This window comes from Oncorhynchus keta, chromosome 21 (genome assembly GCF_023373465.1).
Source record: "Oncorhynchus keta strain PuntledgeMale-10-30-2019 chromosome 21, Oket_V2, whole genome shotgun sequence".
Lineage (NCBI taxonomy): Eukaryota > Metazoa > Chordata > Actinopteri > Salmoniformes > Salmonidae > Oncorhynchus > Oncorhynchus keta.
The window spans coordinates 51,620,557-51,647,574 of NC_068441.1; the positions used below are offsets into that span (position 1 = coordinate 51,620,557).

Below are 27,018 nucleotides of genomic sequence, written 5' to 3' on the forward strand. Positions count from 1 at the left end.
TCATCGACCTGGCCAAGGCTTTCGACTCTGTCAATCACTGCACTGTTATCGGCAGACTCAATAGCCTGACTTCTCAAATGACTTCCTCGCCTGGTTCACCAACTGCTTCTTAGATAGAGTTCTGTGTGTGAAATCGGAGGGCCTGTTGTCCGGACCTCTGGCAGTCTCTATGGGGGTGCCACAGGGTTCAATTCTCGGACCGACTCTTCTCTCTGTATATATGAATGATGTCGCTATTGCTGCTGGTGATTCTCTGATCAACCTCTACACAGACAATACCGTTCTATATATATCTGGCCCTTCTTTGGACACTGTTCTAACAAACCTCCAGACAAGCTTCAATGCCATACAACTCTCCTTCCGAGGCCTCCAACTGCTCTTAAATGCAAGTAAAACTAAGTGCATGCTCTTCAACCGATTGCTGCCCACACCCTTCCACCCGACTAGCATCACTACTCTGGACGGTTCTGACTTAGAATATGTGGACAACTACAAATACCTAGGTGTCTGGTTAGACTGTAAACTCTCCTTCCAGACTCACATCAAGCATCTCCAATCCAAAAGTAAATCTAGAATCGTCTTCCTATTTCTGAGCAATGTCTCCTTCCTCATGCTGCCAAACAGATCCTCGTAAAACTGATTATCCTACCGATCCTTGACTTCGACGATGTCATTTACAAAATAGCCTCCAACACTGTACTCTGCCAATTGGATGCAGTCTATCGCAGTTCCATCTGTTTTGTCACCAAAGCCCCATATACTACCCACCACTACGACCTGTATGCTCTCGTTGGCTGGCCCTCACTACATATTCACCGCCAAACCCATCCAGGTCATCTATAAGTCTATGTTAGGTAATGCCCTGCCCTATCTCAGCTCACTGGTCACCATATTAACAGCCACCTGTAGCACGCGCTCCAGCAGTTATAGCCAACACTTCCTTTGGTTGCCTTTCCTTCCAGTTCTCTGCTGCCAATGACTAGAACGAATTGCAAAAATCACTGAAGTTGGAGATTTATATCTCCCTCACTAACTTTAAGCATCAGCTGTCAGAGCAGCTTACTGATCACTGTACATGTACACAGCCAATCTGTAAATAACATCCCCAACTACCTCACCCCCATATTATTACTTACCCTCTTGCTCTTTTGCACCCCAGTATCTCTACTTGCATATCATCATCTGCACATCCATCACTCCAGTGTCAATGATAAATTGTAATTATTTCGCCTCTGTGGCCTATTTATTGCCTTACCTCCCTACTCTTCTACATTTTCACACACTGTACATATATTTTCTATTGTGTTATTGACTTGTTTATGTGTAACTCTGTGTTTGATTTTCTCGCACTGCTTTGCATTTATCTTGGCCAGGTCGAAGTTGTAAATGAGATATTGTTCCCAACTGGCCAACCTGGTTATTAAATAAAGTAATAAAGAAATAAAATTTAAAAAATAATAATAATAATTGCAGGTCACAATGCCACAAATGTATCTGACAGTGATATACATAGATGATATTATTGGTACTCTCTCACGGCTGTAAATCTGGGTCTGGGATTGTCAGGAGAAATAGCATACCATGTCAGCTAGAAACTCCAATGTGGGTTTAACTAAATGTGTCTCTATGACTGGGGGTGCTCTGTGTGTTTTAAATATGTCTCTATGACTGGGGGTGCTCTGTGTATTTTAACTAAATGTGGCTCTATGACTGGGGGTGCTCTGTGTATTCTAAATGTGTCTCTATAATTGGGGGTGCTCTGTGTGTTTTAACTAAATGTGGTTCAATGACTGGGGGTGTTGTGTGTTTTAACTAAATGTGTCTCAATGACTGGGGGTGCTCTGTGTGTTTTAACTAAATGTGTCTCTATGACTGGGGGTGCTCTGTGTATTCTAAATGTGTCTCTATGACTGGGGGTGCTCTGTCTATTCTAAATGTGTCTCTATGACTGGGGGTGCTCTGTGTGTTTTAACTAAATGTGGCTCAATGACTGGGGGTGCTCTGTGTGTTTTAACTAAATGTGTCTCTATGACTGGGGGTGCTCTGTGTGTTTTAACTAAATGTGTCTCTATGACTGGGGGTGCTCTGTCTATTCTAAATGTGTCTCTATGACTGGGGGAGCTCTGTGTGTTATAACGAAACGTGTCTCTATGACTGGGGGTGCTCTGTCTATTCTAAATGTGTCTCTATGACTGGGGGTGCTGTGTGTTTTAACTAAATGTGGCTCAATGACTGGGGGTGCTCTGTGTGTTTTAACTAAATGTGTCTCTATGACTGGGGGTGCTGTGTGTTTTAACTAAATGTGGCTCAATGACTGGGGGTGCTGTGTGTTTTAGCTAAATATGTCTCTATGACTGGGGGTGCTGTGTGTTTGAACTAAATGTGGCTCAATGACCGGGGGTGCTCTGTGTGTTTTAGCTAAATATGTCTCTATGACTGGGGGTCCTGTGTGTTTGAACTAAATGTGGCTCAATGACTGGGGGTGCTCTGTGTGTTTTAACTAAATGTGTCTCTATGACTGGGGGTGCTCTGTGTGTTTTAACTAAATGTGTCTCTATGACTGGGGGTGCTCTGTCTATTCTAAATGTGTCTCTATGACTGGGGGAGCTCTGTGTGTTATAACTATGAAACGTGTGTGTCTCTATGACTGGGGGTGCTCTGTCTTTCTAAATGTGTCTCTATGACTGGGGTGCTGTGTGTTTTAACTAAATGTGGCTCAATGACTCTATGGGGGTGCTCTGTGTGTTTTAACTAAATGTGTCTCTATGACTGGGGGTGCTGTGTGTTTTAACTAAATGTGGCTCAATGACTGGGGGTGCTGTGTGTTTTAGCTAAATATGTCTCTATGACTGGGGGTGCTGTGTGTTTGAACTAAATGTGGCTCAATGACCGGGGGTGCTCTGTGTGTTTTAGCTAAATATGTCTCTATGACTGGGGGTCCTGTGTGTTTGAACTAAATGTGGCTCAATGACTGGGGGTGCTCTGTGTGTTTTAACTAAATGTGGCTCAATGACTGGGGTGCTCTGTGTGTTTTAGCTAAATATGTCTCTATGACTGGGGGTGCTGTGTGTTTGAACTAAATGTGTCTCTATGACTGGGGGTGCTGTGTGTTTTAACTAAATGTGGCTCAATGACCGGGGGTGCTCTGTGTGTTTTAGCTAAATATGTCTCTATGACTGGGGGTGCTGTGTGTTTTAACTAAATGTGCCTCAATGACTGGGGGTGCTCTGTGTGTTATAACTAAATGTGTCTCTATGACTGGGGGTGCTCTGTGTGTTATAACTAAATGTGTCTCTATGACTGGGGGTGCTCTGTGTGTTATAACTAAACGTGGCTCTATGACAGGGGGTGCTGTGTGTGTTATACTCTAAATCTGTCTCCATGACAGGGGGTGCTGTGTGTGCTGTGCGTTTTCCCGTCTCTCTCCGTCCCTCCAACCCCAGGGTCCCGGAAATATCCATTTCCATAAATCATTTGTCAAAAAAGAAAAAACCTATTGCTGAAATCATCAAAGGGAGATCATTTCTTAACTTGGCACCTGTGGGTTCTCCCATGACCAATTACACCCGCAAGCTCAAGGTCACAGACTTCAACAACTTCCACTCAGAGTCCCACAGTTTCATCTTGCTTTTCTGACTGGCCTTTTGGGGAGGCTTGGGCATGAAGCATCGATGACTCTCACTCAGTAGTAGACTTTACCCTGCAGGGATATTTCCCAAATGGAATCCTATTCCATATCTAGGGCCTTTGACTAGAGCCCTGTCAACACGTATAATGGCCCTGGTTGAAAGTAGTGCACTATAGAGTTAGTAGGGTGTCATTTGACATCAAGAGAGACATTCATAGAGGTTGTGAGCTACTTTAATACTGACGAAAGGTGGACATCGCTAATTCACCTAACTACATCACACGCACACGGACACGCACGCACACACATACCATGCCTATATATTGTTGAATATATGGGTCAATAAGGTAGAAACATATATTTCTATATTGCATCATATCTTGCAGTATATCTAGCAAATACAGCTCTAAAAATATATCTCACAACATACACTGAGTGAACAAAACATTAGGAATACCTGCTCTTTCCATGAAATAGACTGGCCAGGTGAATCCAGGTGAAAGCTATGATCCCTTATTGATGTCACTTGTTAAATCCATTTCAATCAGTGTAGATGAAGGGGAGGAGACGGGTTAAAGAAGTATTTTTAAACCGTGAGACAATTGAGACATGGATTGTGTATGTGGTGCCATTCAGAATGCGAATGGGCAAGGCAAATTCAAGTGCCTTTAAACGAGATATGGTTGTAGGTGCCAAGCGCACTGGTTTGAGTGAGTCAAGAACTGCAACACTGCGAGGTTTTTCAAATGCAACAGTTTCCCGTTTGTATCAGGAATGGTCAACCATCCATAGGACATCCAGCCAACTGGACAACTGTGGGAAGCGTTTGAGTCCACATGGAGCCAGCATCCCTGTGGAACGTTTTCGACACCTTGTGGAGTCCATGTCCCAACGAATTGAGGCTGTTCTGAGGGCAAAAAGGGGGTTCAACTGTATATTAGGAAGTTGTTCACTCGGTGTATATCTCTATAAATCTCGAGACAAAGAGCGAAGGATTGGGCTGTACAATATTCTTCCACAGTCAAGGAGAGAAAGGAAAGAGAGGGGACAAAAATACAGTAAGCAGCTTCTTTTTTTTCTCCACTAAAAGTCATCCTGAGCATGGTGTTTCTGCAGGCACAACCTACCGGCGATGGTTGCTCTTTTTGGCAGGATAGTGACAGCTCCCACTGCTGCTTCCTCTAGCTGATGGACAGGACTGATCTTGGTTCCCCAGCTGTCTGAACCGATCCACAGGAAATGACCCACCTGGTCCGCCCTCTTACTGGCGTTCAGGATACCCCTGCAATCAGACACATATATGACTTCATATAATATAATAAGATAGGACAGTATAAGACAGTATAGGAATGGACGTGATATGATAGGGCAGGACAGGATAGGATAGGATAGGATATGACATGATATGACCGGATAGGATATGATAGGACAGGATATGATGGGATAGGATAGGATAGGATATGATATGATAGGAAAGGACAGGATATGATAGTATAGGAATGGACATGATATGATAGGATAGGGCAGGATATGATAGGATAGGACATGATATGATAGGATAGGGCAGGATATGATAGGACAGGACAGGATATGACAGGATAGGACATGATATGATAGGATAGGGCAGGATATGATAGGATAGGGCAGGATATGATAGGATATGACATGATATGACAGGATAGGACATGATATGATAGGATAGGACATGATATGACAGGATAGGACATGATATGATAGGACAGGACAGGACATGATAGGACAGGACAGGAAATGATAGGGCAGAATATGATAGGATAGGATAGGACATGATATGATAGGACAGGAAAGGACAGGACAGAACATGATAGCATTGGGCACGATATGATAGGATAGGACATGATATGACAGGAGAAGATATGATAGGACACAATATGATAAGACATGATAGGATAGGACAGGATAATATAGGATATGATAGGACACGGTATGATAGGACATGATAGGATAGGACAGGATAAGATAGGATATGACAGGACAAGATATGATAGGACACAATATGATAAGACATGATAGGATAGGACAGGATAAGATAGGATATGATAGGACATGATATGATATGATAGGATAGGACATGATATGATAGCACATGCTAGGATAGGATATGATAGGATATGGCATGATAGGATATGATATGACAGGACAAGATATGATAGGACACGATGTGATAGGATAGGACATGATAGGACATGATATGATAGGATACGATATGATAGGATAGGACAGGATAGGATAGGACAGGATAAGATAGGATATAGTCTAATTCGTATTTTTGCTCTGCATCCTCCCAAGCCCCCAAGACACTATCGAAATGCACCCACGCACACACACACACACACACAAACGGTACATTGTTCTGTCATCACCCCCTTGTTCTCCTCAGGAACGTAGTTCTTTCTGTTCTGTCATCCGTTCGATTTTGTCTGAACAGCGAGAGCTAGTGTGAAGAGATGTTTCCTCAAATGAGCCCAGGAAGTGTTTTATATTGTCTTGACAGATAAATCAACAGGATGTTAAATTGTATCCGTGTTGATGTGTAACTACAGATTACACTTAATTCTGTATCACAAAATTAATTATACCAATATCACAAGTTCTTGTGACAAGACTGGTACATTAATATCAACTCTGTAATATTATAATATAATACTATACTAAATATAACGCTATAATATAGTAGTATACTATACTGTAATGCTATGCTATTGTAATGAATACTCAGGGAGAAAGAGGTGTAGATTCACGTGTATTTTGCCTTCGCAGACGGCATGAATCGTGGTCACAGGCAGGCAATGGTCATACACAGGTAGGCAAACAGGCAGGTGAATCAAAACTAGGACTGAAGGCTATAACCGGTTCTCACAAACGAGCTAGGAAAAATGCTTAGTAGAGTCAAAACGAACAATACCTCACAAAAGCACAAACAGAATGAACTTAACTAAATAAGGAGCTGATGAGACCAGGTGAGAAACTAACACAGGTGGAAATCAATGAACAAAAATTAAAGATAAATACAAATATTAAAGATAAATACAGACTATAATGCCATACTACTATATAATGCTATAATATAATGCTATACTATAATAGTATACTATACAGTAATCCTATACTGTAATGCTATACTACATATAATACTATAATATAATGCTGTAAAATAATAATATAATATGCAGTAATACTATACTTTAATGCTAAACTACATATAATACTATAATATATTGCTATACTTTAATGCTTTACTACATAAAATACTATAATATAACGCTGTAAAATAATAATATAATATAATACTATACAATAACACTGTACTAGCACCCTGCATACCACTGCTTGCTTGCTTCTGAAGCTAAGCAGGGTTGGTTCTGGTCAGTTCCTGGATGGGAGACCAGATGCTGCTGGAAGTGGTGTTGGAGGGCCAGTAGGAGGCACTCTTTCCTCTGGTCTAAAAAATATCCCAATGCCCCAGGGCAGTGATTGGGGACACTGCCCTGTGTGGGGTGCCGTCTTTCTGATGGGACGTTAAACGGGTGTCCTGGCTCTCTGAGGTCATTAAAGATCCCATGGCACTTATCGTAAGAGTAGGGGTGTTAACCCCGGTGTCCTGGCTAAATTCCCAATCTGGCCCTCAAACCATCATGGTCACCTAATAATCCCCAGTTTACAATTGGCTCATTAATCCCCCTCCTCTCCCCTGTAACTATTCCCCAGGTCGTTGCTGCAAATGAGAACGTGTTCTCAGTCAACTTACCTGGTAAAATAACGGATAAATAAAAACATTTAAAAAATATATAAAAAAATACTGTAATACTGCTATACTACATATAATACTATAATATATTGCTATGCTATACTACATATAATACTATAATATATTGCTATACTATAATGCTATACTACATATAATACATATAATACTATAATATAATGCTATACTACATATAATGCTATAATATAATGCTCTAAAATTATAATATAATAGTATACTGTACTGTAATGGTATACTAAATATAATACTATAATATAATGCTATACTACGTATAATGCTATAATATAATAGTATACTATACAGTAATACTATACTACACATAATGACTATAATGCTATACTACACATAATGCTATAATACAATTATATAATATAATAGTATACTATGCTGGAATTATATAATATAATGCTATGCAATATAACGCTATAATACAACGGTATATAATACTATAACACTATACTACATATAATGCCATAATATGCTGTAATATAATGCTATACTTTAATATTATACTATACTGTAACACTATGCTATAATAATATACTACATATAATGCTATAATGTAATGCTATACTCTGTATAATGCCATAATATAATTGTATACTATAATGATATAATATAATGCTACACTATAATGGTATACTCTGTAATGATATATTACAATGACATACTCTGTATAATGATATACTATGTACATTGATATACTATAATGATATGATATATTACTACACTATAATGATATACTCTGTATAATGATATACTCTGGCCCCCCAATGGTGGAACAAACTCCCTCACGACGCCAGGACAGCGGAGTCAATCACCACCTTCCGGAGACACCTGAAACCCCACCTCTTTAAGGAATACCTAGGATAGGATAAGTAATCCTTCTCACCCCCCTTTAAGATTTAGATGCACTATTGTAAAGTGACTGTTCTATGGAAGTCGCTCTGGATAAGAGCGTCTGCTAAATGACTTAAATGTAAATGTAAATGTAATTGATATACTATAATGACATACTCTGTATAATGGATGTACTATAATGATATACTCTGTACATTGATATACTATGATGATATACTCTCTACATTGATATTATATAATGATATACTATAATGCTATAATATAATGCTATACTATAACGCTATACTATAATGATATACTATAATAATATAATATAATTATAAACTATAACGCTATACTATAATATCATGATATACAAAAATATATTATAAATTGATAATATAATGCTACACTATGTATAATGCTATACTATAATGCTATATTATGTATAATGCTATTCTATAATGATATACTATATTGTTACACTATAATATAATGCTATAATATAATGCTATGATGTAATACTATACTATAATGATATACTCTAATGCTATACTATAATTCTATATAATGCTTTACTACAATGATATACTGTAACATAATGCTATAATATAATGCTATGCGATAATGATATACTATAATACGATACTATAATGCTATACTACAATGATGTACTGTAAAATAGTGCTATAATATAATGATATACTATAATGACATGCTCTAATGCTATAATGTAAAACTATACTATAATACAATACCATATTCCTATACTATAATACCATACTATAATCCTATACTATGATACTATACTATGATGCTACACTACGTATAATGCTATAACATAGTGCTATACCATAATGATATAATATAATAGTATACTATACAGTAATACTATACTACAATGCTATACTGCACATACTGCTATAATACAATTATATAATATAATAGTATACTATACTGTAAATCAAATCAAATCAAATCAAATCGTATTTGTCACATACACATGGTTAGCAGATGTTAATGCGAGTGTAGCGAAATGCTTGTGCTTCTAGTTCCGACAATGCAGTGATAACCAACAAGTAATCTAACTAACAATTCCAAAACTACTGTCTTATACACAGTGTAAGGGGATAAAGAATATGTACATAAGGATATATGAATGAGTGATGGTACAGAGCAGCATACAGTAGATGGTATCGAGTACAGTATATACATATGAGATGAGTATGTAGACAAAGTAAACAAAGTGGCATAGTTAAAGTGGCTAGTGATACATGTATTACATAAGGATGCAGTCGATGATGTAGAGTACAGTATATACGTATGCATATGAGATGAATAATGTAGGGTAAGTAACATTATATAAGGTAGCATTGTTTAAAGTGGCTAGTGATATATTTACATAATTTCTCATCAATTCCCATTATTAAAGTGGCTGGAGTTGGGTCAGTGTCAATGACAGTGTGTTGGCAGCAGCCACTCAATGTTAGTGGTGGCTGTTTAACAGTCTGATGGCCTTGAGATAGAAGCTGTTTTTCAGTCTCTCGGTCCCAGCTTTGTTGCACCTGTACTGACCTCGCCTTCTGGATGATAGCGGGGTGAACAGGCAGTGGTTCGGGTGGTTGATGTCCTTGATGATCTTTATGGCCTTCCTCTAACATCGGGTGGTGTAGGTGTCCTGGAGGGCAGGTAGTTTGCCCCCGGTGATGCGTTGTGCAGACCTCACTACCCTCTGGAGAGCCTTACGGTTGAGGGCGGAGCAGTTGCCGTACCAGGCGGTGATACAGCCCGCCAGGATGCTCTCGATTGTGCATCTGTAGAAGTTTGTGAGTGCTTTTGGTGACAAGCCGAATTTCTTCAGCCTCCTGAGGTTGAAGAGGCGCTGCTGCGCCTTCTTCACGACGCTGTCAGTGTGAGTGGACCAATTCAGTTTGTCTGTGATGTGTATGCTGAGGAACTTAAAACTTGCTACCCTCTCCACTACTGTTCCATCGATGTGGATAGGGGGGTGTTCCCTCTGCTGTTTCCTGAAGTCCACAATCATCTCCTTAGTTTTGTTGACATTGAGTGTGAGGTTATTTTCCTGACACCACACTCCGAGGGCCCTCACCTCCTCCCTGTAATGATATACTATAATGATATGCTACATATAATGCTATAATATAACGCTATAATATAATAGTATACTATACAGGGCCAGAAGTATACAGAATGGTGTCATCTGCGTAGAGGTGGATCAGAGACTCACCAGCAGCAAGAGCGACATCATTGATGTATACAGAGAAGAGAGTCGGTCAAAGAATTGAACCCTGTGGCACGCCCATAAAGACTGCCACAGGCCCGGACAACAGGCCCTCTGATTTGACACACTGAACTCTATCAGAGAAGTAGTTGGTGAACCAGGCGAGGCAATAATTTGAGAAACCAAGGCTGTCGAGTCTGCCGATGAGGATGTGATGATTGACAGAGTCGAAAGCCTTGGCCAGGTCAATGAATACGGCTGCATAGTATTGTTTCTTATCATTTATAATGATATATAATTATATTATAATGACATACTATAATGCTATACTATATTGTTATACTATAATATTATGTTATATTATAATGTAATGCTATGATGTAATACTATACTATAATGATATACTGCAATGCAATAATATAACACTAAACTATAATGCTATACTATAATATTATGCTATACTACAATGCTATACTGTAAAATAATGCTATAATATAATGTTATGCTATAATGTTATACTATAATATAATTACGTAAGGCTATACAATAATACTATAATATAATGCTATACTACAATGATATACTGTAAAATAATGCTATAATATAATGATATACTATAATGACATATTATAATGCTATAATATAATACTATACTATTATAACAGTATACTATAATACTATACTATAATACTATACTATAATACTATACTATAATGCTATACTATAATGCTATGATGTAATACTATACCATACTGTCACACTGTAATGCTATAATATAATACTATACTATAATTCTATACTATTGTGCTATACTGTGTACAATGCTGTAATATCATTTTATAATATAAAGCTATACATTAATACTATGTACTATGCTTTACTATAATACTATACTTTAATACTACACTATGTACAATGCTTTACTATAATACTAGAATTTAATACTACACTATGTACAAAGCTTTACTATAATACTATAATTTAATACTACACTATGTACAATGCTATACTATAATCCTATAATTGAATACTACACTATGTACAATGCTATACACTTCCAGGTTGGACCTGGTGTGAAATTGACCAATGAAGTGGATTTAAGATGTTTCAGCTGCTAGAAGGATGCTCATCAGAAAGTAAAAGACAATTCCACAGACTAGAGTTCAATCATTTATACTCCCATGTGGTTCCTTGAACCAAAACTCCAACCCTTTGATGAAAACCTAAAGGTCCAATACTTTGTTTCACTAAAACCAACAGTTGTCTTTTCTGCAAACAGCAGGGATTAAAATAATTGAGCTTTTACTTGTTGTCACACATTATGCTGGTTGAGTGAGATAATGAACAGGAGATGCATAGTGCTGTGACAATGGAGCCTGCTCCGAAATGCATCAGTATTAAAGGTAACATTATTGAAGTGAATTCAGTTGCCGAACTCCTGAACTGTCTTTTAGCTTTTCAGTTTTAATTCCCAAGGTACTGAGCAGCCCTTCAGTGGCACAGAGCGCCAGCACACAGCCAATACGTAGGCTTTAGCTCAAGGGGATAACAACGAGTCGACACATACCTTATGTCCTCATCTGAGGTGAAAAGGACGACTGCCCGAGCGTAATGGGTGTCCAGAAGCAGCCTGATGATCTTGTCAAAGTGCTCTTGCTTGTGATTGTGAGGGATCTTCAAGGACTGGGCGATGCAGATCCCACCTGAAATGAAAAGTAATGAGCTTCAGGTGAGGTTCCTCAAATTGGGAGAATAACCTTGAACAAGAACCATACCTACTAAAAACTACAAACATTACATCTGTAAAAACTAAATAAAATCTGTAAAAATGCAATAAAATCTATAAAATGTCAAATAAACATGTAACCTATGAACTTCCAGTTTGTGAAGCTAATTACGTAAGGGCAACCTCTGTGCATCCAGCCAATTACCAAACATCCCCATACACATTGATTTGAACATTACAATGCTGTACAATATGAACAATGGCACATAGAGATGTTGAAAATAAATAAAGATGGACTATACATCAACGTTGATTCAACCAGTGTGTGACCAGTGTGTGACCAGTGTGTGACCAGTGTGTGACCAGTGTGTGACCAGTGTGTGACCAGTGTGTGACCAGTGTGTGACCAGTGGCTTTTGCAAACAGTTATTCAATGCGTTCTGCAAATATTCAGACCCCTTGACTTTTTTCTCGTTCTGTTACGTTACAGCCTTATTCTAAAATTGATGAAATAGGTTTTTTCTTCTCATCAATCTACACACAATAACGCAATAGCCATAATGGCAAAGCAAAAACAGCTTCTTTGACATGTCTGAAAATATATTAAAAATAAAAAACTGAAATATCAAATATATATATAAGTATTCAGACCCTTTACTCTGTACTTTGTTGTAGCACCTTTGGCAGGAATTACAGCCTCGAGTCTTCATCAGTATGATGCTATAAGCTTGGCACACCTGTAGTTGGGCAGTTTCTCCCATTGTTCCCTGCAGATTCTCTCAAGCGCTGTAAGGTTGGATGGGGAGTGTCACTACACAGCTATTTGGCTAAGCCACTTAAGGACATTTGTCCAGAAGCCACTCCTGCATTGTCTTGGCCGTGTGCTTAGGGTAATTGTCCTGTTGGAAGGTGAACCTTCGCCCCAGTCTGAGGTCCTGAGCACTCTGGAGCAGGTTTCCATCAAATATCTCTTTGAAATTCGCTGCATTCATCTTTATCTTGATCCGTACTTGTCTCCCAGTCCCTTTTGGCAGGCTGTCATGTGTCATGTGCCTTTTACAGAGGAGTGGATTCAGTCTGGCCACTCTACCATAAAGGCCTGATTGGTGGAGTGCTGCAGAGATGGGTGTCCTTCTGGAAGGTTCTCCCATCTCCACAGCGGAACTCTAGAGCTCTGTCAGAGTGACCATCGGGTTGTTGGTCACCTCCCTTATTCCCCCAATTGCTCAGTTTGTCCGGGTGGCCAGCTCTAGGAAGAGTCTTGTTGGTTCCAAACATATTCCATTTAAAATGATTGAGGCCAATTTCGTCAATGCTGGGAAAAAAAATTGGTACCCTTCCCAAGATCTGTGCCTCAACACAATCCTGTCTCGGAGCTCTATGGACAATTCCTTCGACCTCATGGCTTAGTTTTTGTTCTGACTTGCACTGTCAACTGTGTGACATTATATAGACAGCTGTGTTCCTTTCCAAATCATGTCCATTCAATTAAATTTACCACAGGTGGACTCCAATCAAGATGTAGAAACACCTCAAGGATGATGAATAGAAACAGGATGCACCTGAGCTCAATTTCAAGTCTCATAGCAAAGCATCTGAATACTTATGTAAATATGGTGTTTCTGTTGTTTGTTTTTTATAAATATGCAAATATGTATAAAATCCTGTTTTCACTTTGTCATTATGGGGTATTATGTGCAGAATGCTTATGAAATTGTTTTATTTAATCCATTTTTAGAATAAATCTGTATAGTAAAAAAAAAGGTGGAACATTTGAAAGGGTCTGAATACTTTCCGAAGGCACTGTATGTTGTACGGGGATAGAAAGTGAAATGGCAGACTATACTGTACTCAGACTTCACTGAGTCCATATTCCTGTCACAAACCACAAAGTTTAAGTTGAGAGTTAAAACATCTTTGGTAGCACTGTAAGAAACACATATCTAGCTTAATAAATGTTCAATAAAAAATACAAATAGAGAGGGCTAAGACAAAGTTAATCCTCACACAAACATGGCTCACATAAAGGGCTAAGACAAAGTTAATCCTCACACAAACATGGGTCACAGAGAGGGCTAAGACAAAGTTAATCCTCACACAAACATGGCTCACATAAAGGGCTAAAACAAAGTTAATCCTCACACAAACATGGCTCACAGAGAGGGCTAAGACAAAGTTAATCATCACACAAACATGGCTCACATAAAGGGCTAAGACAAAGTTAATCCTCACACAAACATGGCTCACATAAAGGGCTAAGACAAAGTTAATCATCACACAAACATGGCTCACATAAAGGGCTAAGACAAAGTTAATCATCACACAAACATGGCTCACATAAAGGGCTAAGACAAAGTTAATCCTCACACAAACATGGCTCACAGAGAGGGCTAAAACAAAGTTAATCCTCACACAAACATGGCTCACAGAGAGGGCTAAGACAAAGTTAATCCTCACACAAACATGGCTCACATAAAGGGCTAAGACAAAGTTAATCCTCACACAAACATGGCTCACATAAAGGGCTAAGACAAAGTTAATCATCACACAAACATGGCTCACAGAGAGGGCTAAGACAAAGTTAATCCTCACACAAACATGGCTCACATAAAGGGCTAAGACAAAGTTAATCATCACACAAACATGGCTCACATAAAGGGCTAAGACAAAGTTAATCCTCACACAAACATGGCTCACAGAGAGGGCTAAGACAAAGTTAATCCTCACACAAACATGGGTCACATAAAGGGCTAAGACAAAGTTAATCCTCACACAAACATGGCTCACATAAAGGGCTAAGACAAAGTTAATCATCACACAAACATGGCTCACAGAGAGGGCTAAGACAAAGTTAATCATCACACAAACATGGCTCACATAAAGGGCTAAGACAAAGTTAATCCTCACACAAACATGGCTCACAGAGAGGGCTAAGACAAAGTTAATCATCACACAAACATGGCTCACATAAAGGGCTAAAACAAAGTTAATCCTCACACAAACATGGCTCACATAAAGGGCTAAGACAAAGTTAATCCTCACACAAACATGGCTCACATAAAGGGCTAAGACAAAGTTAATCCTCACACAAACATGGCTCTCAAAACTGCTTCTATGACATGTATTTATGTTATGGACTGCAATATTATCAGCTTCTGGGGTAAATACACATTTCACAACTGCTCTAAATGTGCAAAATTCCATCAGTGTGTTGAGTTAAAATGAGATCCTTATTCTTGCTTGGAGTAACAGAGATCACCTAAAAGCATTGAACAGACACCTGCTGAAGCCGGAGACTTCCTCAGACACCTCAAACATTTACAACATCATGTAGTCACAGCTTCCCATTGACAGCAGCATGCTAACTATCCCCGCAAGATTTATTTGACAGACTTTTAAAATTGAGGGCATGCAGAGTTATATCACCCTCTAACCAGGAGCAGCACTTTCAAGAGCATGGAGCCTCACATCCAGAACAGTAATAAAATGAAGTAGGTCTACACTGGATAGCAAAAAGCTATAACGTATGGTGGCCTGGAGAGATAAAAAAGCAAGGCAGTATATTATATTGCTGTGATGCTAAATAAACTGCTTGGTTAAAATAATTCCGGGGCAGCCAGCATATTTGAAGTTCCACAGCGTGTTCTGTCCAGGCCTACATGCGAGGCACAAGCACGGCATTCTGTTGGTGTTGTCATGACTAAGAGTATTCCGGGGAAGGAACCTCATGTTGTGAGGGTCGCATGCAACCCAGCAATGGACCCAAAACATTATACAGTAGCATATGACACATAACTGGATGTTTGTGGCACAAAGATACTGATTATACAGATCAAGGAGAACATTTTATTTACAAAAATGTGTATTTACCTCATTACTAGTTTATACATGTTTTACTTGTGTATGATTATTATGTTATTATTATATTATTACTCAATATGTATGATCATTATGTTACTATTATATTATTACTCAATATGTATGATCATTATATTATTATTATATTATTACTCAATACAATATGTATGATTATTATGTTATTATTATATTATTACTCAATATGTATGATCATTATATTATTATAATATTATTACTCAATACAATATGTATGATCATTATGTTTTTATTATATTATTACTCAATACAATATGTATGATCATTATATTATTATTATATTATTACTCAATATGTATGATCATTATATTATTATTATATTATTACTCAATACAATATGTATGATTATTATGTTATTATTATATTATTACTCAATATGTATGATCATTATATTATTATTATATTATTACTCAATACAATATGTATGATCATTATGTTTTTATTATATTATTACTCAATACAATATGTATGATCATTATGTTTTTATTATATTATTACTCAATACAATATGTATGATCATTATGTTTTTATTATATTATTACTCAATACAATATGTATGATCATTATATTATTATTATATTATTACTCAATACAATATGTATGATCATTATATTATTATTATATTATTACTCAATATGTATGATCATTATATTATTATTATATTATTACTCAATATGTATGATCATTATATTATTATTATATTATTACTCAATATGTATGATCATTATATTATTATTATATTATTACTCAATACAATATGTATGATCATTATGTTACTATTATATTATTACTCAATATGTATGATCATTATATTATTATTATATTATTACTCAATACAATATGTATGATTATTATGTTATTATTATATTATTACTCAATACAATATGTATGATTGCATTGTTCGTCTCACAATCTAAAGTGGATTCAAGCCTTCTTAAACAGGTAACTAATCCAAATTACACGATGGACATAGAACTACTGCATCAGAGGAGAAGTCCATTAATAGACTCCGATTGGTGTGTCATCTGTCTGACCTTGGTTTTGCATATATCTGGTCCACTTTATTGGCTGCAGAGAAACAGAGACCATCGCCAGACATCTGTTTAGAGCCTCACTGATGTCTCTGAGTTAAGACACAAACCTGAGCTCCCCTGACCACTTGGATTGACCTGATATGACGGAATTGATCTATCACCTATTGTTAGCCGACCAATTAAATTAATCCGGAGAGGATGTCACCGCACATTCAGAGATTGAGTTTAACACAGTTTGCGTCGAGGCAGACAATTCCAAGTTATTCAGGAGGACTCTTGCTGTTCCGGATGACCAGGTCCTTTCACTCTCCCCGAAAGGGACATAAAAAAAAACTCTCAAAAGAGTGAATACCCACAATGCCGCCAGCCCAGATGTGTGTGCTGACCAGATGGCGGCCATCTTCTCAGACTTCTTCTAACTGTCCCCTCTCCCAGGCTGTTGTCCCCATCTGCTTTATTAAAGGAGACCACAATCGTCCCAGTGCCCAAGAAAAACAAGGTGACATCTCCCCGTCGCACTCACCTCAGTCATCATGAAGTGATTCCAGAGGCTGGTCATGGCCCACATCAAGGCCAGTATACCAGGCACACTGGACCCACTCCACTTTGCCTACCGTTCCAGCAGCTCCACTGAAGGTGATATTTCTATAGTTGTTCACACTGCCCTAACACATCTGAACAAGAGGAACACCTACAATGCATTCGGAAAGTATTCAGACCCCTTGACATTTTCCACATTCTTGATACATTACAGCCTTATTCTAAAATGCAATTAATATATTTTTTTTTATCACCAATCTACACACAATAACCCATATTGACAAAGCAAAAACAGTTTATTTTTGGAAATGTATAAAGAATTCAGACCCTTTACTCGATACTTTGTTGAAGCACCATTTGGCAACAATTACAGCCTCAAGTCTTCTTGGGTATAAACATACAGCTGGCGGGTTATAAACTGAATCGGCAGGACAGAACAGCAGCCTCTAGTAATCCAAAGTCTCAAGGTTTTGCTCGCCTGAGGTAGAGCATCACATGATAAGCTGTAGACCACACTATCTAACGAGAGAGTTTTCATCTGTATTTTTTCTAGATGTCTACATACCACCACAGACCGATGCTGGCACTTAAACCACGTTCAATGAGCTGTACACCGCCATTAGCAAACAGGGAAACGTTCATCAATAGACGTCACTCCTAGTGGCCGGGGACTTTAATGCAGGGAAACTTAAATCAGTTTTAACTCATTTCTATCAGCATGTTAAATGTGCAACCAGCGGGGTTGGAAATCTAGACCACCTTTACTCCACACACAGAGACACGTACGAAGCTCTCCCTCACCCTCCATTTGGCAAATCTGACCACAATTATATTCTCCTGATTCCTGCTTACAAGCAAACATTTAAGCAGGAAGAACCAGTGACTCTGGTGACAGTGGTCAGTGGTCAGATGAAGCAGATGCTAAGCTACAGGACTGTTTTGCTAGCACAGACTGGAATATGTTCTGGGATTCTTCCGATGGCATTGAAGAGTACACCACATCAGTCACTGGCTTTATCAACTTTATCAATAAGTGCATCGAGGACGTCGTCCCCACAGTGACTGTACATACATACCCCAACCAGAAGCCATGGATTACAGGCAAGATTCGCACTGAGCTAAAGGGTAGAGCTGCCGCTTTGAAGGAGCAGACTGTAACCCGGAAGCTTATAAGAAATACTGCTATGCCCTCTGAACGAACCATCAAACAAGCAAAGCGTCAATACAAGACTAAGATGGAATCATACTACACCAGTGGACCACACTGCCCTCCGATGCTCGTCGGACGTTACAGGGCTGGCAAACTATTACAAACTACAAAGGGAAGCACAGCCGAGAGCTGCCCAATGACACGAGCCTACCAGATGAGCTAAATAACTTCTATGCAGCAGAGCCAGACGGATTACCAGGACGTGTACTCCGAGCATGCGCTGACCAACTGGCAAGTGTCTTCACTGACATTTGTCAACCTCTCCGTGTCTGAGTCTGGAACACCAACATGTTTCAAGCGGAGCACCATAGTCCCTGTGCAAAAGAACACTAAGTTAACCTGCCTAAATGACTACCTACTCGTAGCAGTCTGTAGCCATGAAATGCTTTGAAAGGCTGGTCATGGCTCACATCAACACCATTATCCTATAAACCCTAGACCCACTCCAATTTGCATACCGCACCAACAGATCCACAGATGATGCAATATCTATTCCACTCCACACTGCCCTTTCACACATGGACAAAAGGAACACTTATGTGAAAACGCTATTCATTGACTACAGCACAGCATTCAACACCATAGTGCCCTCAAAGCTCATCACTAAGCTAAGGACCCTGGGACTAAACACCTCCCTCCTCATATGGATCCTGGACTTCCTGATGGGACGCCCCCAGTTTGTAAGGGTAGGCAACAACACATCCGCCATGCTGATCATCAACACTGGGGCCCCTCAGGGGTGTGTGCTTAGTCCCCTCCTGTACTCACTGTTCACTGATGACTGCATGGCCAGGCACGACTCCAACACAGTCATTAAGTTTGCCGATGACACAACAGTGGTAGGTAGGCAGGCCTGATCACCGACAGCGATGAGACGGCCTATAGGGAGGAGGTCAGAGACCTGACCGTGTGGTACCAGGACAACAACCGCTCCCTCAAAGTGATCAAGAAAAAGGAGATGATTGTGGACCACAGGAAAAGGAGGACCAAGCACTCCCCCATTCTCATCGACGGGGCTGCAGTGGAGCAGGTTGAGAGCTTCAAGTTCCTTGGCGTCCACATCACCAACAAACTAACATGGTCCAAATACCAAGACAGTCGTGAAGAGGGCACAATAAAACAGGAGACTGAAAAGATTTGGCATGGGTCCTCAGATACTCAAAATGTTTTACAACTGCACTATTTGTAGCATCCTGACAGGTTGCATCACTGCCTGGTATGAAAACTGCTCGGCCTCTGACCTCAAGGCACTACAGAGGAGAGTGCGTACGGCCCAGAACATCACATCACATCATCAAAGCTGCCTGCCATCCAGGACCTCTACACCAGGCAGTGTCAGAGGAAGGCCCTAAAAGTTGTCAAAGACTCCAGCCACCCTAGTCATAGACTGCTCTCTCTGCTACCACACGGCAAGTGGAACCAGAGCTTCAAGTCGAGGTCCAAGAGGATCCTAAATAGCTTCTACCCCCAAGCCATAAGACTCCTGAACATCTAGTCAAATGGCTACCTAGACTATTTGCATTGCCCCTTGGCATTCAGGCCACAGAGTTCAATCTTGGTTTCATCAGACCAGAGAATCTTGTTTCACGTGGTTTGAGAGTCTTTATGTGCCTTTTGGCAAACAAGCCGGCTGTCATTTGCCTTTTATTGAGGAGTGGCTTCCGTCTGGCCACTCTACCACAAAGGCCTGATTGGCGGAGTGCTGCAGAGATGGTTGTCTTTCTGGAACGTTTTCCCATCTCCATGTTGGAACTCTAGAACTCTAGAACTCTTTCAGAGTGACCATCGGGTTCTTGGTCACCTCCCTGACCAAGGTCGTTGTCCTCCGTTTGGCCGTGTGACCAGCTCAAGGAAGAGTCTTGGTGGTTCCAAACTTATTTCATTCAAGAATGATGTCGGTCACTGTGTTCTTGGGGACCTTCAATGTGAACTTTTTTTTGGTACCCTTCCCATGATCTGTGCCTCAACACAATCCTGTCTCGGAGCTCCACAGACAATTCCTTCGACTGGCTTGGCTTGGTTTTTGCTCTAACTTGCACTGTCAACAGTTTGACATTATATAGACAGGTGTGTTACTTTCCAAATCATTTCCAATCAATTGAATTTAACACAGGTGGACTCCAATCAAGTTATAAAAAACATCTCAAGGATGATCAGTGGAAACAGGATACACCTGAGCTCAATTTTGAAGGATCTGAATACTTATTTTAATAAGGTGTTCTGTTTTTTATATACATACATACATACATACATACATACATACATACATACATACATACATACATACATACATACATACATACATACATACATACATATATATAAACTGTTTTCACTTTGTCATTATGGGGTATTATGTGCAGACTGCTGATGAAATTGTTTTATTTATTTGTTCCTTCAGAGCCCTACACTTTGCTACTGGATCCTGGACTTCCTGATGGGCAGACCACAGGCTTTGAGGATTGGCAACAACACCTCCTCCACACTGAATCTTGATAACACAGTGTCCTCAGTCCTCTGCTGCTCCCTGTTCACCACTTGGCTTTGCACAAGACCACCTCCATCATCAAGTTCGCTGACGACACCCCAGATGTAGGCCTGATAACCAGCAACGACGAGTCAGCCTGTAGGAAGTAGGTAATCGAACTGGTAGTGTGGTGTCATGACAACAACCTCCCCCCTTAACGTGATCAAAACAAAGGAGTTGATTGTTGACTTCAGGAGGGTACATGTTGTGATCCACATCAATGGGACTGTAGTAGAGGGCTTAACAGCATCTTTACTTCCTAAGGCGACTGAAGAAATTCAGCTTGCCGCACCAGGTCCTCTCCAAATACTACTGCTGCACCATCGAGAGCATCCTGACTGGTTGCATCACGGCCAGCGGGTGGTGAAGATGGCCCAGTACATCACTGGAACTGTGCTCCAACTCATCTACTCGAAACGGTGCTTGAAGAAGGCCCGCAGCATCATCACTGACCCCACGAGCAGTTCTCTCCTTTACTGTCGGGTTTTGGAGCATGAGGTCTGATACCAACAGGCTCAGAGACAGTTTCGATCTGCAAACCATCAGCGTGTAGAGCACTTGAACTGGACTGACCACCTGCTCTGATTCTCCGCATCTTAGTACACATGCACGCAATCACTCACTCAAACACACACACACACACACACACACACACACACACACACACACACACACACACACACACACACACACACACACACACACACACACACACACACACACACACACACACACACACACACACACACTCTTATTATACTGCTCAGTTTATATCCATCCACCCCCCTTCCCCAAATACATGTGTAAATATTGGACTATAAATTGTGCCTTCCTGTATTATACTGATGCTAAAATGTTGATTTTATTCCACTGAACCATTTACTTTATGTTGGTATTCTTTTATTAGTCGTTATTGTTGCATTGTGCAGAAGGAACCTTCCATTAAGCATGTTGTTGGACCATGTGTTCCATGCCAATCCCGTACACTCGGCAACAACAACAAAAATATCAATCTTGAGTAAATTGACAAAGAAAGACGATTATAATTCATCCCTCCAGCTATTGATTTAGAGCCAACTATCACATATAAAACCACTGTCTCAGCTCTGCGCATGTAATTTATAGTAGTAGTAGTTTGTGTAGTAATCCATGCCTTTGTACGTGCCAAGCGTAGCATAAACTATTATCAATAATTTATTTATTTATTTACAAGCCTAATTTGATAAGTAAACATGTAGCCTTCAGTGTATTCATCTGTAGATGTACAGCAGATTAATATTCCCTTCCTCTGAATGAAGACCTGACCCTCTGCATTCCCTGACCCTCTGCATTCCCTGACCCTCTGCATTCCCTGACCCTCTGCATTCCCTGACCCTCTGCTTCTTTGGCAGCATATCGATGCAATGCAAAACGCCAACAGCAGACAAATAGGTGAGGCATTATTATATTTTTAAATGACCAGAATGGTAGATGGAAAAGTGGTTCCTTTGGTAGCAGAGAGAGAGAGAGAGAGAGAGAGAGAGAGAGAGAGAGAGAGAGAGAGACAGAGAGAGAGAGAGAGAGAGAGAGAGAGAGAGAGAGAGAGAGAGAGAGAGAGAGAGAGAGAGAGAGAGAGAGAGAGAGAGAGAGAGAGAGAGAGAGAGAGAGAGAGAGAGAGAGAGAGAGAGAGAGAGAGAGAGAGAGAGAGGGAGAGAGAGAGAGAGAGAGAGAGAGAGAGAGAGAGAGAGACACAGAGAGAGAGAGACAGAGAGAGAGAGAGAGAGAGAGAGACAGAGAGAGAGAGAGAGAGAGAGAGAGAGAGAGAGAGAGAGAGAGAGACACAGAGAGAGAGAGAGAGAGAGAGAGAGGAGAGAGAGAGAGGGAGAGAGAGGGAGGAGAGAGAGGAGAGAGAGAGAGAGACACAGAGAGAGAGAGAGAGACACAGAGAGAGAGAGAGAGAGAGAGACACACAGAGAGAGAGAGAGAGAGAGAGAGAGAGAGAGAGCAAGAGAGAGAGACACAGAGAGAGAGAGAGAGAGACACAGAGAGAGAGAGAGAGAGAGAGAGAGCAAGAGAGAGAGCGAGAGCACATGAGAGAGTGCGAGACCTCAACCCAGTCTCTCAGAGCGTTCACAGTCAGTCCACTGGTACACCTATCAGATCACAACAAAATCAGAGTATAAAGTACTTGAACAGAGCAATACTAAGTCATGAAGCATGAAGCCAAAGGGACACAAAATTAAGAAATGCGATAGACTGAAGGAAAGTGAAAACCTACAAAAAACAAAAAACAATTAGGCAACGACAAATTCAATCCCTTTTAGACAACTTCCTGGAGAAAACATTTCACTGTAATAGTGAAGGTTTAAACTTGGCAGTAGAATACTTGGCAGTATATTTGACCTTTCAAGCTTCCCTATCAAATCTAAAAACAATGACAAATGGTTTGATGAAGAATGCAAAAAACCTAAGAAAGAAATTGAGAAACCTATCCAACCAAAAACATAGAGACCCGGAAAACATGTGGTGATTCACTATGGTGATTCACTAAAACAATACAAAAATACACTATGGAAAAAGAAGAAGCAGCATATAATTGAAGAACACAAACTCTAACCACTTCTGGGAAAATTTGAACACACTAAACAAACAACAACATGAAGAGTCATCTATCCAAAAGGAGATCTATAGGTAAACAACTTCTCCAATCTTTTTGTCTCTTTAACAAAACAGCAAAAACAAATACAGATACATGATCAATTACAAATCTTAGAATCAGACTACCAGAACCCACAGGATTTTCCAATTACAAACCCTCTAACCCCAAAAAGGCCTGTGGTGTTGATGGTATCCTAAATTAAATGATAAAATATACAGATCACAAATTCCAATTGGCTAAACTTAAACTCTTAAACATCATCCTCAGCTCTGGCATCTTCCCCAATATTTGGAACCAAGGGCTGATCAGCCCAATTCAGAAAAATGTAGAAAAACTTGACCCCAATAACTACCATGGGATATGCGTCAACAGCAACCTTGGAAAAATCCTCTGCATTATCATTAACAGCAAACTCGTACATTTCCTCAATAAAAACAATGTACTGAGCAAATGTCAAATTGGATTTTTACCAAATGACCAAATACGACAGACCACGTATTCACCCTGCACACCATAATTGACAAACAAACAAACTAAAAGAAAGAAAGACAACGTATTGTCATGCTTTGTTGATTTCAAAACAGCTTTTGACTCAATTTAGCGTGAGGGCTGTGGGGTGAGACAGGGATGCAACTTGAGCCCCATCGTCTTCAACATATCATCAACAAATTGGCGAGGACACGAGAACAGTCTGCCGCACCCTGCCTCACCCCACTAGAATCTGAAGTAAAATGTCTACTGTTTGCTGATGATCTGGTGCTTCTGTCCCCAACCAAGGAGGGTCTACAGAAACACATAGATTCTGCACAGCTTCTGTCAGACCTGGACCCTGACAGACCTGGGCCCTGAAAGACCTGGTCCCTGATAGACCTAGGCCCTGATAGACCTGGTCCCTGATAGACTTGGGCCCTGACAGACCTGGGCCCTGACAGACCTGGGCCCTGAAAGACCTGGACCCTGACAGACCTAGGCCCTGATAGACCTGGTCCCTGATAGACCTAGGCCCTGATAGACCTGGTCCCTGATAGACTTGGGCCCTGACAGACCTGGGCCCTGACAGACCTGGGCTCTGTCAGTAAATCTCAATCACAAATTTCTTCTAGACACCGTTGCCCTAGACCACACAAAAAATACCGATACCTATCTTGGCCTAAACATCAGCACCACAGGTAACTTCCACAAAGTTGTAAATGATCTGAGATTAAAGGCAAGAAGGGCCTTTTACACTGGCAAAAAATACTTGAATCAGTTATAGAACCCAAATCTTAGCAACCAAGAATTCACAATATGGGACAAACACCAAATTGAGACTCTGCATGCAGAATTCTGCAAAAACATCCCCGGTGTACAACGTAAAACACCTAATAATGCATGCAGAGCAAAATTAAGCCGATACCCATTAATTATCAAAATCCAGAAGTGGTCTTCGACCAGATGTAACAGGAAAGCTTCCGTCCCCTTGCCTGACATCAACAACAGTCACCCACAAAGCATCGTTACCCATCGCTACACACAAAATCCGCGGCCCTTGCAGAGCAAGGGGAACAACTACTTCAGTTCTCAGAGCGAGTGACGTCACCGATTCAAACGCTATTAGCGCGCACCACCGCTAACTAGCTAGCCATTTCACATCGGTTACACAGACTCAGTGACCATAGCCTTGCTATTGATTGAGAAAGACCGCCAAAGGCAGACCTGGTCCCCCAAAGAACGGCAGGCTATGCGCACACTGCCCACAAAATGAGGTGGAAACTGAGCTGCACTTCCTAACCTCCTGCCAAATGTATGACCTTATTAGAGACACACATTTCCCTCAGATTACACAAATCCACAAAGAATTACAAAACAAATCGAATTTGTTTGCAAATTTGTGAACTATTTGCACAATATTATTACATTTTACATAGCCATAATTTGAAATGTGTCTATTCCTTTTATACTTTTGAGTGTAATTTTTACTGTTTATTTCTGATTGTTATTTTACTTTTGTTTATTATCTATTTCACTTGCTTTGGCAAAATGCAATTTTAAGTTTTCTATGACAGAGAGAGAGAGAGGAAACAGAGAGAAAGAAAGACAGAGAGAGAGTTGGGGAGAGAAAGATAGATATTGGTGGTGTCTGTTTTATGGCAAGGACAAAACGTTACTGTTCAACTCAGCCAGTGTGTGTTTGTCATATCAATGGTCGACATCTTTGTAAACAACTTGGTATTTTCCATTACCGAGGCTCTGCGTTTAATGACACTGCAAAACACAAGGTCAGTACCCAGAGAGAGAGAGAGAGAGAGAGAGAGAGAGAGAGAGAGAGAACTAACCTGACCCCAATTGAACTGGTCGGTCACTGCTCTGAAAACATGGAGAGAGAACTAATTTGAGACCAACTGAACCGGTCAGTCACCATTCTGAAAACACAGAGACAGAACGCATCTAAGCCCAAGTGAACCGGTCAGACAGACAGGAGGCTCAAATGAATACAAGACTGTGTTTATCAAAGCTTCAAAAGGCATACGTGGGTTCAAATAGTGCTTGTTTTCATTTAAAATATTTCAGCTGAGCTTGACTGAGCTTGGCCTGGTGTAGTAGAACAAGTGGACCCGAAATGGAAAACTCGAAATCCCTCTGGGTCTCCAGCTAGGGTTACAGAATTGTTTGATTTATCTCACCGTTATTTAACCAGGTAGGCTAGTTGAGAACACCTTTATTTAACCAGGTAGGCTAGTTGAGAACACCGTTATTTAACCAGGTAGGCTAGTTGAGAACAAGTTCTCATTTACAACTGCGACCTGGCCAAGATAAAGCATGGCAGTTCGACACATACAACAACACAGAGTTACACATGGAGTGAAACAAACATACAGTCAATAATACAATAGAAAAATATAAGTATTTTTACAATGTGAGCAAATGAGGTGAGATAAGGGAGGTAAAGGCAAG

The 27,018-nt window shown here is 40.0% G+C and overlaps 1 protein-coding gene across 2 annotated transcripts in view; it reads right to left on the reverse strand.

Annotated features, from left to right (window-relative positions):
* Positions 1 to 27,018, reverse strand: part of LOC118400637 (metabotropic glutamate receptor 7) — a 512,169-nt gene that overhangs the window by 190,972 nt on the left and 294,179 nt on the right. For both annotated transcript variants that reach the window (XM_052474151.1, XM_052474153.1), the window contains exons 3-4: positions 12,083 to 12,218; positions 4,756 to 4,910 (exon numbers count right to left, since the gene is read on the reverse strand). In XM_052474151.1, coding sequence (XP_052330111.1) covers positions 4,756 to 4,910; positions 12,083 to 12,218 — 291 coding nt within the window. The remainder of the gene's footprint in view (positions 1 to 4,755; positions 4,911 to 12,082; positions 12,219 to 27,018) is intronic.